The sequence below is a fragment of the Bison bison genome, unplaced genomic scaffold (genome assembly GCF_000754665.1).
Source record: "Bison bison bison isolate TAMUID 2011002044 unplaced genomic scaffold, Bison_UMD1.0 scf7180017864465, whole genome shotgun sequence".
NCBI classification, from domain to species: Eukaryota; Metazoa; Chordata; class Mammalia; order Artiodactyla; family Bovidae; genus Bison; species Bison bison.
The window spans coordinates 3,259,723-3,271,499 of NW_011495026.1; the positions used below are offsets into that span (position 1 = coordinate 3,259,723).

Below are 11,777 nucleotides of genomic sequence, written 5' to 3' on the forward strand. Positions count from 1 at the left end.
TTTCATGGCTGCAGTCACCATCTGCAGTGATTTTGGAGCCCAAAAAAATAAAGTCTGACACTGTTTCCACTGTTTCCCCATCTATTTCCCATGAAGTGATGGGGCCAGATGCCATGATCTTCGTTTTCTGAATGTTGAGCTTTAAGCCAACTTTTTCACTCTCCTCTTTCACTTTCATCAAGAGGCTTTTGAGTTCCTCTTCACTTTCTGCCATAAGGGTGGTGTCAGCTGCATATCTTAGGTTATTGATATTTCTCCATCTTAATTCTGCTTTCATTAAATTTGTACTATAACATAGGATAAGTCTTCATCTATGATGGAGACAAATTGTAAAATTAATTTTTATATAGATTCCTCATCCAAACATTTCTATGCCACAGACCACACAATAAATGATTGTATTTATCAGTGATCACTATGTCTCCTAGAATAACAGAAAAGAAAAAGAAAATACTATTTTCATTTTATTCCTTAGATCAGTACAATGGAGCATGAATTTTCAATAAAGGAACATGCGTTTGAAGTTCAATTAAGAGAAATGGAAGACAGTAATCGAAATTCCACTGTTGAACTGAGGCATCTCTTAGCTACTACACAGAAAGCAGCCAATAGGTGGAAAGAAGAAACAAAGAAACTCACTGAAAGTGCAGAAATTAGAATCAATAATCTAAAGTAAGTCCACTATTAATTCTTTGGTACATTGTACAGAAAAATTATTTAACCTTTAGTTTAATGTCCTTGCCATAATCTTTTTGTAAAAATATGTAAGTCTGTACCTTATATTTTTTACAGCAAATATTAAATTACTATGAAAAATGTTGACAATTATAGATCAAACTAACATTGTTTGTTTTATAAGTTGTATGCATATCCCAGGAAATACAATGATTTTTGTTGGACATGGCAGTTTAGAATCTTAATACTATTCGTGTATAGATATAGCATAGTAATCTTCCATAGTTGCAACAGAATCTATTTGGCCTGCAAAGCCTAATATTTGTTCTTTGGCCCTTTAAGAAAAAGTTTGCTGACGTTTGCCCAGGAAGAACGTGAACTTTTATGATGAATGAAATGGGAAGCTATGAAGGGCTTTTAACAAAATAATATGATTGGGCTTAAATGTTCAACAGGTCACTTTGACTGCTGTATGATGAATAGCCTGGAGAGGGTCAAGGGTAGAAGAAGAGAGAAGATGAATCAGTACTGTGGTAATCCAAGTACAAAATGATGGTAACTTGGATTAAGTTTCAAAGGACTGGAAATCATTTTTTTAAAGTTTGCTTTGGGCCATGTTAAGTATGAGCTACCTAAAAGATCTTTAAGTCAGAATAAAAAAAAAAAAAAAAAGAATATCACCTTGTTAGGTTCACAAGTTTGGAGTTCAGGGAAGATATTGCAACAAGAGCTATAAATTTAGGAGTGATTAACATACACATAATTTTTAAAGTCATGGAATTAGAAGGTATAGAAAATAAGTCTGGATAGGGAAATTAGGCAACTGAGGACTAAGTTCTAAAATTTAGTTTGGAGAAATGAAAATTTAGCTGAGCCTGAGAAAAAATTCTGGGACAAACAGGAGAAAGAATAGTAAAAAAAAAAAAAAAAAACTCAAAAAGAATGACATAAAAATAGATGATATTTACTTTTTACAGATGGATAAACGGAGTCTGAGTGACATAAAGGAACTTGTTCAAGGTCAGATAGCTAACAAAGTAAAAGATCCTGGTTTCAAATTTAGTCAGCTTGGATATAGTCAATATGGTCCTAACCATTAAAGTTTGCTTTGTTTGTTTTTTTTTTTTTTTGCCAGTTTATTTCTTTTTATTGAAGTGTAGTTGCTGTACAATATTATATGTTCTAGGTGTACAATATAGTGATTCACAACATTTTAATTTATAGTTACTGTAAAATATTGAGTATATTCCCTGTGTTGCACAATATATGCTTTTGCTTATTTTATACCTAGTAGTTTGTACATCCGAATCCACCACCCCTCTACTAACCCTCCCCACTTCTCTCTCCCCACCAATAACCACAGTTTGTTTTCTGTAGCTGCAAGCCAGTTTCTTTTTGTTATATTCACTAGTTTCTTTTCTTGGCCAAGTAGTATTCTATTGTGTATATATTTCACGTCTTCTTTATCCATTCATCTATTGATGGACACTTAAGTTGCTTCCATTTTTTGGCAATTGTAAATATTGCTGCTGTGAACTTTGGAGTGCATGTATCTTTTCGAATTAGTGGGTTTTTTTTTCTTTCAGATGAGTACCCAAGGGTGGAATTGATACTTCTATTTTTAGTTTTTGAGAAACCTCCATACTGTTTTTTTCTCCCCCTCCTTACTGTTATCGACAGTGAGTGCATCAGTTTACATTCTCACCAGCAGTGTACTAGCATTCCATTTCCACCACATTTTTGCCAGCACTTGTTATTTGTGTTCCTTTTGATGTTAGCCATTCTGACAGGTGTGTAGTGATATCTTATTGTGGTTTTGATTTGCATTTCCCTGATGATAGTGATATTGGACATCTTTTCATATGCCTATTGGCCATCTGTGTGTCCTTTTTGGGAAAATGTCAGATAAGCAGGTATCACTGTAAACTTCCTTCTTAGACCTGGTTTTACTGTGTCCCGTAAGTTTTGAATTGTTGTGTTTTCATTTTCATTTGTCTCTAGGAATTTTAAAAATGTCCTCTCTGATTTAGTGCTCTATTGATGATTTTGTAGCCATAGTTTGGCCTCCACGTTTGTAGTTTTATAGTTTTTTCCTGTAGTTGATTTCTAGTTGCATAGATTTGTGATTGAAAAAGATACTTGATATGATCTCAGTTTTCTTAAATTTATCAAGGCTTATTTTCTGGCCTAGCATGTTATCTGTCCTGGAGAATGTTCCATTTGCACTTGAAAAGAATGTGTATTTTGTTGCTTTCAGGTAGAATATTCTCTCTGTATGTGAATTAAGTTCATTTGATCTAATGTGTCATTTAAGGCAAGGATTTCCTTACTAACTGTATGTCTGGATGATCTGTCTATTGATGTAAGTGGGATGTTAAAGTCCCTGACTATTATTATTTCCTGTCAGTTTCTCCTATTATGTCCATTAATATTTACCTTATATATTTAGGTGCTCATATATGGGGTGCATATACATTTATATTTGTTATATCTTTTTCTTGAATTTATCCCTTGATTATTATGTGTTGTCCTCCTTTGTCTCTTCCAGCAATCTTAATCTTACAGTCTGTTTTATCTAAGTATTGCTACTCTGGCCGTCTCTTGATTTCCATTTGTATGGAATACCTCTTTCCATTTCCTCACTTTAGCTTTGTGTGTGTCTCTAGATCTGAAGTCTCTTGTAGGCAGCATGTGTATGGGTCTTGTTTTTGTATACAGTCAGCCAGTCTATGTCTTTTGGTTGGAGCATTTAGACAATTCAAAATTAAGATAATTATTGAGATGTACTTACTGCCATTTTGTTAATTGTTTGGGGCTTGTTTTTGGAGATTTTTCCTTTCTTTTGTTCTCTTCTTTGTGACTTATGACTATCTTTAGTGTTTGGATTCCTTTTTCTTTTTTATGTGTGTATGTCTGTTACAGATTTTTGTTTTGTGGTTACCACAAGGTTTTTGTAAATCATATTGCTTTAGATACAAAGCAGTTTTAATTGGTTTTTTACATTCAGTTCAGTTCAGTCGCTCAGTGGTGTCTGACTCTTTGCGACCCCAGGGACTGCGCACGCCAGGCCTCCCTGTCCATCACCAGCTCCCGGAGTTCACTCAGACTCACGTGCATCGAGTCAATGATGCCATCCAGCCATCTCATCCTGTTGTCCCCTTCTCCTCCCGCCTTCAATCTTTCCCAACATCAGGGTCTTTTCAAATGAGTCAGTTATTCGCATCAGGTGGCCAAAATATTGGAGTTTCAGCTTCAACGTCAGTCCTTCCAATGAACATTCAGGATTGATCTCCTTGGATCTCCTTGCAGTCCAAGGGACTCTCAAGAGTCTTCTCCAACACCACAGTTCAAAAGCATCAGTTCTTCAGTGCTCAGCTTTCTTTATAGTCCAACTCTCACATCCATGCATGACTGCTGGAAAAACTATAGCCTTGACTAGACTGACCTTTGTTGGCAAAGTAATGTCTCTGCTTTTTAATATATGATGTCTAGGTTGGTCATAACTTTCCTTCCAAGGATCAAGCGTCTTTTAATTTTATGGTTGCAGTCATCATCTGCAGTGATTTTGAAGCCCCCCAAACAAATAAAGTCTCTCACTGTTTCCCCTGTTTCCCCATCTATTTCCCATGAAGTGATGAGACCAGATGCCATGATCTTAACATTGTTTTACGTTGCTGATCTCTAATTTCAGATGCATTGTAAATACCTGCATTTGTACTCTCTTCCCTCCATGATTACTATTTTTTATTTCATATTTTACATCTGATTGTTTTGCGTGTCCCTTAACTGCTTATTGTGGATACAGATGATTTTACTACTTTGGCCTTTGAACCTCCCTACTAGCTTTTTGTGTGGATGATTTCCTCCCTTTACTGTGTGTTTGCCTTTACTAGTGAGCTTTTCCATTCAGTAATTTTCTTGTTTTTAGTTGTGGCCTTTCTTTGTCTCCTAGATAACTTCATTTAACATTTGTTGGAAAGCTGTTTTGCTGGTGCTCAAGTTTATCTTTTGTTTATCTATAGAACTTTTAATTTCTCTGTCAAATCTGAAGGAGAACCATGCTGGGTAGAAGATTCTTGGTTGTAGGATTTTTGTTTTTTTCTTTTCATCAATTTACATATATTGTGCCACTCTTTTCTGGCCTGCCGAATTTCTGCTGGAAAATAAGCTGATAATTTATGGGCATTCCTTTGTATGGTATTTATTGGTTTTCCCTTGCTGCTTTTAATATTCTCTCTTTATCTTTAATTTTTGTCATTTTAATTATCATGTGTCTTAGTATGGTTCCTCTTTGGAACTCTCTGCACTTCCTGGACTGTTTCTTTTCCTAGGCTTAGGAAGTTTTGAGTTATTATGACTTCAGATATTTTCTCTGACCCTTTCTCTCTGAAATGCTAATGCTCTGCTTGACGTTGTCAATGTATGCTTGACAATGCTTGACGTTGTCCCAGAGGTCTCTGACACTATCCTCATTTCTTTTTATTTTTTTTCTTTATCTGTACAGTGGCAGTGACTTCCCTCATTCTGTCTTCCAGCTCACTGATGCATTCCTCTGTATCATTCAGTCTCCTGTTGTTTCCTTCTAGTGTATTTTTCATTTCATTTGTAGTCTTCATCTCTGTTTAGTTGGTCTTTTATGTTTTCTCTTTATAACAGAAACTACTAACTTCTCACTCTCTGTATGTATTCTTTTCCCGAGTTCTTTGATCATCTTTACAGTCATTACTCTGAACCCTTTCCTGGTATATTGTCTGTCTACACTTATTTCTTCATCTAGGATTTTATCTCTTCCTTCATCTGGAGTATATTCCTCTGCCTCCTCCTTTTGCCTAAGTTGCTATTTGTATCTTTACGTATGTGGTAGATTAGTCACACTTCTCAACTTTAGAGAAGCGGCCTTCTGTAGGAAACATCCTATGCGTCCCAGCAGTACACTCCCCTCTCATCACTCAAACTGTAGGTTCTAGGGGTACCCCCAAGAGGGCTGCGTGGGTCCTTCTGTTGTGGTGGGCTGACTGTGTGGCAGTCTGGTGGGCTTGTTGTCCTGTAGCCTGATTGGTTGCCAGGCCGTATCTTATATGGATGCTCCTGTGAACTAGTTAGTGAGACCCAGTTATGAAGCAGCTTGTTGTGGAACCCTCAGGGGCCTCAGGCTAGTGCTGGCTCTCTGGTGGGCAGAGTCAGCATTTATAAGACTCTGAGCTGTTGCCTGCCCTCTGCTTTGTGATTCTAGGTCTGGGGTTAATGCCATACTAGTGGCGAGCAGAGCCGCTTCCTGGAATCTGGCTGTAGGGCCCACGGATCCCAGAGCTGATGTCAGATTGCTGATGAGCGGGGGCAGGTTCTTGACACAGTTGCTTATGGGGGATTGCTGTGTTCCAAAGCTTGTGTTGGCCTACTGTTAGTGGACTGGATATGCAGGCTGCTAGATCATGGTTTTCTTGCCTCTGGTGTCTACCTTCTGGTGGGTAAGGCTGGTCTGGAGGCTTGTGCAGGCTTCCTGGATGGCAGGGCTATTGCCTGCTCAGTGGTGGGTGGAGCGGAGTCTTGGTCCTTTGAGCAGGGCCATATTTAGAGGCAGGGAGTTGGTGATGGACAGGGAGGCCTGGTGTGCTGCAGTTCATGGGGTCGCAAAGAGTCAGACACAACTGAAGCGACTTAGCAGCAGCAGCAAGCAGCCTGTCTACTGATGAGTGGTCTGTAACCCCACTCAGTTAATTTTTTGGCCTGAAGCATCCCAATTCTGGGGCCTACAGGCTGTTGGGTGGTGTCAAGTCCTGACACTAATGAGCCAGAGGGAAGATTTCAAGATGGCAGCCACAAGCATCAGTAGCTATACAATAGATAGCTCCTAAGTATGGCTACCACCAGTGTCTATGTCCACAGGAAGAGTCACAGGCATCCCCACTTCTCCCAGAGATTCTCCAACAAGGTAAGTCTGGCCCAGGCTTCAAACAAATTACTGCTTTTGCCCTGGGTCCTGGTGCACGTAGGATTTTGTGTGTGCCCTTTAAGAGTGAAGTCTATTTCCCTCAGTCCTATGGGGCTCCTGAAATTAAGCCCCACTAGCCTTCAAAGCCAGATCTCCAGGGGTTTGTGTTCACAGTACAGAACCTCCAGGCTGGGGAACCCAACATGGGGCTCAGAACTCTCACTCTGCATATAATTATCCTCCAGTTTGTGGGTTGCCCACCAGAGAGTATAGGACTTGATTATATCAGGAGTCCATCCCTCCTACCCATCTCACTGTGGCTCCTTCACTATGTCTTTAGTTTTATATCTTTTCTGGTAGATTTTGGGCTTTTTCACTGATGGCTGTTCTGCAGATAGTTATTACTTTTGAGAGGAAGTGAGCTTGGAGTCTTTTTACTCTGCTAGCTTGGCCAACCCCCCTGCCCCCACCACCAACCATAGTGTTTTATAAAATGCTAGTGACTGGTTGAGTAAGATAGAACTGAGAATGAACCTTTCGGTTTGGTACCCTGTGGTGCTTTTATTATTGATAATAAAAATAAGAACAGTTTTGGTGAAATGCTGGAATGAAAATGTATTTAGAATTAGTTTGAAAGAAAGGGAAAATTTTGCTTGCGTTTATTGGTGAGCTAGGACATTTGGACCTGTCCTCTCATGGCTAAAAACGTTACATGAATTATAAAAAGCATCTATTTGCATTAAATAACAAAAAATTATTACCAGTTTGACTTTATCCAAGGAATGCAAAATTATTAAAGCATTAGAAAACAAATTGATGTAATTTACCACATTACTTATTAAAAGAGAAGAATCATAATGTTATCTCAATAGAGATAGAAAAAGTATTTGAGAAAATTTAATATGTATCCATTTTTGATTTTTAATATGTCTCAGCAAACTAGAAATAGAATTTACTTAATTTTATAAAGGTATCTCTTCTAAATCAAACATTATTCTGAATAGCAAAACATAAATCTTAATAGCTTTTCTTTGAAGACTGGAAAGATGACCAAGACCACTATTACCACTTCTGTTAGTATTTGTACCAGAAGTCCTAATCAGTGCACTATGTCCAGAAAAAGAAATAAAAGGTATACAGACTGGAAAAGAAGAAAACAGTCATTCTTCACAGACATAATGATTGTATGTGTAGAAAATCCAAAATAATTCACAGACCAATTGTGTTTCTACATCCCAGCAACAAACATTTCAAAATAAAACTTTAAAAATAGTATAATTTATGTTGTATCAAAATATATCAAATGTCTGTGAATAAATTTAACAAAGAATGTATAAGACTTTCTCGTGAAAACTAGGATATTAAAAATAAAGGTCTAAGTAAATAGAGATATCATATTAATTGGTCAGAATCCTTAATATTATACATTTGTTAATACCCCCTGCCCTGACGATATAGAGATATAGTGTAATCTCAGCCAAAATACTTACACATGGAGCAGTATCCAAAATATTAAGTGAAAACGAAAAAAAAAGCATAGTGTACAGTGTGTGTACTATTCTACCCTTGTCAGGGTATTTACTAGCTTTGACTGGTGAAAGGACCTAGATACAGTGGCCAGTATTCAGATGCAGGTGAGGTATCCTAAAAGAAACCAGGACTCCTTAGAGAAATGACTGATTACAGATCTCGGATAGGAAAGTATAGGATGAGCCTAGGAAACACTTTGTGGTAGCGAAAGGCATGGACAATACCAAGATTATTGGGATCAAATCAAAAGGACCCAGTAGCCAACTTGAGGAAGCTCCCACTGGCCTATATGGTGACAGTTTGATAGTTCATCAAAGAAAATATCTGCAGTAAATGTTAACATACCAAATATATTAAAAGTCTGTGACTTCAGAATGATATTAAAGAAAAAATTCTTTGGTCACCTTTGGAAGATATTATAGAAACAGCTTTTTCTGGAAAGATGAAGTTAAAATCCAGCATTTATTCTACTTTTCCTCTATTCACTGGACTTCATCAAATGCTACTTGGCCTTTTCCTATCATAACAGCCCTCACTTCACTGGTTAGGGAACCAGTGTATGGATTTTGCCAGTTAGTTGCTTAATATGTCTCCCAATTATGTATCTCAGAATCAGGAAACAACCACAAGGTAGGATTATGGACACCCTGGGCCCGCTGAGACAGCTCAAGCCGAAAGTCCTTTGATGACCCACCTGCAATTACTTCTCCTCTGCTTGATGGACCACAGTGGTATTTAGAATCTCTAGGAATTTGTCGTTTCCAGTAATCGTTAAAGTGTCTGAATTTCCCTTCCCCGTTGCATGGTTACCCTGCCTACTCTTCACAGGTCCTTTTTAGGGAAAAGCTAGGAGGAAGTATATATGAATGTATAAAAGGTTCCTTTAAAGGAACCTGCAACTTCTTCCTCCACTCAAGGGGCTCTGAATCTGAACAGATTCAAGTTTCAGTTCAGTTCAGTAGCTCAGTCGTATCCGACTCTTTGCAACCCCATGAATTGCAGCACACCAGGCCTCCCTGTCCATCACCAACTCCCAGAGTTCACTCAAACTCATTTCCATTGAGTCGGTGATGCCATCCAGCCCATCTGATCCTCTGTCGTCCCCTTCTCCTCCTGCCCTCAATCCCTCCCAGCATCAGAGTCTTTTCCAATGAGTCAACTCTTCACATGAGGTGGCCAAAGTACTGGAGTTTCAGCTTTAGCATCATTCCTTCCAAAGAAATCCCAGGGCTGATCTCCTTCAGAATGGACTGGTTGGATCTCCTTGCAGTCCAAGGGACTCTCAAGAGTCTTCTGCAACACCACAGCTCAAAAGCATCAATTCTTCGGGTTAAAGAGCCATGACACTGTCTTATAGTGATTAAACACTGCTATTCATAAGATCTGGAGCTTGTCTTCTGCAGATCAAACAAGACTTGAGTAGACTGCCCATCTATTTCAATTCTAGGATGACAGTGATAAAATTATCAAGCCCCAAAGATCTCTGCAAATCAGATTCTGCGGGTTACTATTTGAACTCTACTGCTGTTGTAATGATGACTGCATTTGCTTTGGAGATTTAAGGCCACTACATTGCCCTTGCTGTTGAGAATTGTATCATTTTCATTAAATTCAGGTTGTCCAGATCCATGGTAGCAGTTCCCACTGTCATTTCTGTCCCCCAGAGAATAGCCACTACAGACCTCTTCAGGGATAATGAGGCACCCCTCCTGACTGTATTTCTCATAGTCCTGGTGAAGGCAGTGTCCTCTAGACCCTCCTGAAGGAGGCAGTCTCCCTGACCTCTGATAACTTTCTCAACACCAGATTCTCACGTGGGGATGAGTGTGTCCTCCTCTCTTCCTGGGAACATTTCTCTTGAAAATATTCAGACACATTAAGGGACACTATTGATAGCTAGTGTATAGGGACCGGAGGTGCTGGTAACCATCCTGCAGTGCTCCGCACAGCCCCACACAGCAAAGAATTTTCCAGCCAATGGTGTTAGTAGTGCCATGCTTGAGAAAGTCTGCTCCGTGCTGCACAACGAGTTTTTTACATTTCAGTATTCCATATAGGTCACCTTTGAATCCAGATTTTGTTCAACCAACCAAGCAAACCAAAATACTTGAGCTAATTCATTGGATATAGAATATCTGCTTTGTGAGCCCATATTGGTAAACATGGCCTCATCCAGTGTTGTTGTTGTTGTTGTTTTTTTTTTTTTGCTGTAATCTAGCACCCTTAGGATCTAGTCACACATACTCTCTGATTTCTATGTAAAATTGGCAAAATCATGTAATTATCATGGTGCTTTCTGCCACCTCAGAGGTCTCGTCTTCTACCTCATTTCCTAGAGCTAAGTAGACTTCAATCTGGCCATAGATGTAGAAGCAATGGATGATGGCACGGTAATTCCTGAAAGAAGTTACCTATTCGTTGCAAGGCAACCTCCTTAGGTGAGTCCTTTACATATTCTTCAGGCAAAGGAGACTTACCTTCCCAAATAGAGAAGAAGAACTGCTTCTACTCTCAGAGAAAGCCTTACAGAATTTAGGGCTTCAAGGCTCCAGCTTCATTGGAGTCTGTCTGTTCACATGTCCCCATTTCAACTTGGAGGGGAAAAAAGACCCTGCGAGGTTATGCATTCAGCCTGTGGTGGTATTCAGCCATTCCTGGGATTAGACTTTGGATTTGATTTTCAGAAAATTCAGCTTTGCAACTGCTGGAGATAAGGGTTTCTTTTAGGGTAATAACAGCAGCTTCTGGCCCCCTAACCTAGACTTTGAACTCAGAATTTAAAACTCTGAGCCCTTTATTTTTATTTTCAGAGCTTTCCATTATACCTGGAAGCTGCATTATTTTCTTCATTCCCTGTCATTATTTAGTCACTCAAAATGTTACAGTATACAGGCACTTGACTATACAGGTAATAATTTAACTCTTTTACCATGGATTATCACGGTCCCCTTTACCACTGACCTTTAAATTTAAGCAGAGCATAGAACAATTCTAGGTAATTCACAACCAGTTAGAGTACCCATTCATAAGGTTATATTCTTCTGGAACTACTTCTGGTACCAATTTCTCTATGCATCAGGGTTTATTCAAGGAAACAGAACTACTCCGGACAGTACTGAATAGTAATAGAATATGGGATTTATTGTAGGAATTAGACCTTATGCAGTGGCACTGGTAGAGAATTCAATTAAATGCACTTGTCTCTGCATCTGATGCTAAACCTGAAGTCACTGTGGGTCTCTGAACCAGCAGTTGTGAAGGACAGCTGAATGCAGATGAAACAGCTCACAAGGACAAACTGAAACCCTGTTTTCAACCTGTCTCTCATCACTTCCACCTCAAACCACTTTGTGGATGACCTGCAGGAGAGGCTGCTGCCCTTCACCATGGATCTGTACATGGTCCAAGAGGCCAAAAGAGGAGGTCTAACAAGAGGCAGAAAATGGAATTGCTGAAGGTTCAGGTGGTGCCCCACACCATTATAGTGACCTAACATATCAGCAGCTGTGCAGGAGCTGCCACAGGGCCAGGTATCCTGCCAGCCTTCACAGCTACTGCACAAACTTCTCTTATGGTCAACACCAGCCCAGGACCAGGCAGGGAAAGGAATCCTGGGAAACATAATTGCAGGTTAACTAAG

General features: G+C 39.1%; 1 protein-coding gene across 3 annotated transcripts in view; it reads left to right on the top strand.

Moving 5' to 3' along the window:
• The window catches only part of SCLT1 (sodium channel and clathrin linker 1), a 230,296-nt gene that overhangs the window by 167,262 nt on the left and 51,257 nt on the right, over nt 1–11,777 (top strand). For all 3 annotated transcript variants that reach the window (XM_010860232.1, XM_010860233.1, XM_010860234.1), the window contains one exon: nt 476–672. In XM_010860232.1, coding sequence (XP_010858534.1) covers nt 476–672 — 197 coding nt within the window. The remainder of the gene's footprint in view (nt 1–475; nt 673–11,777) is intronic.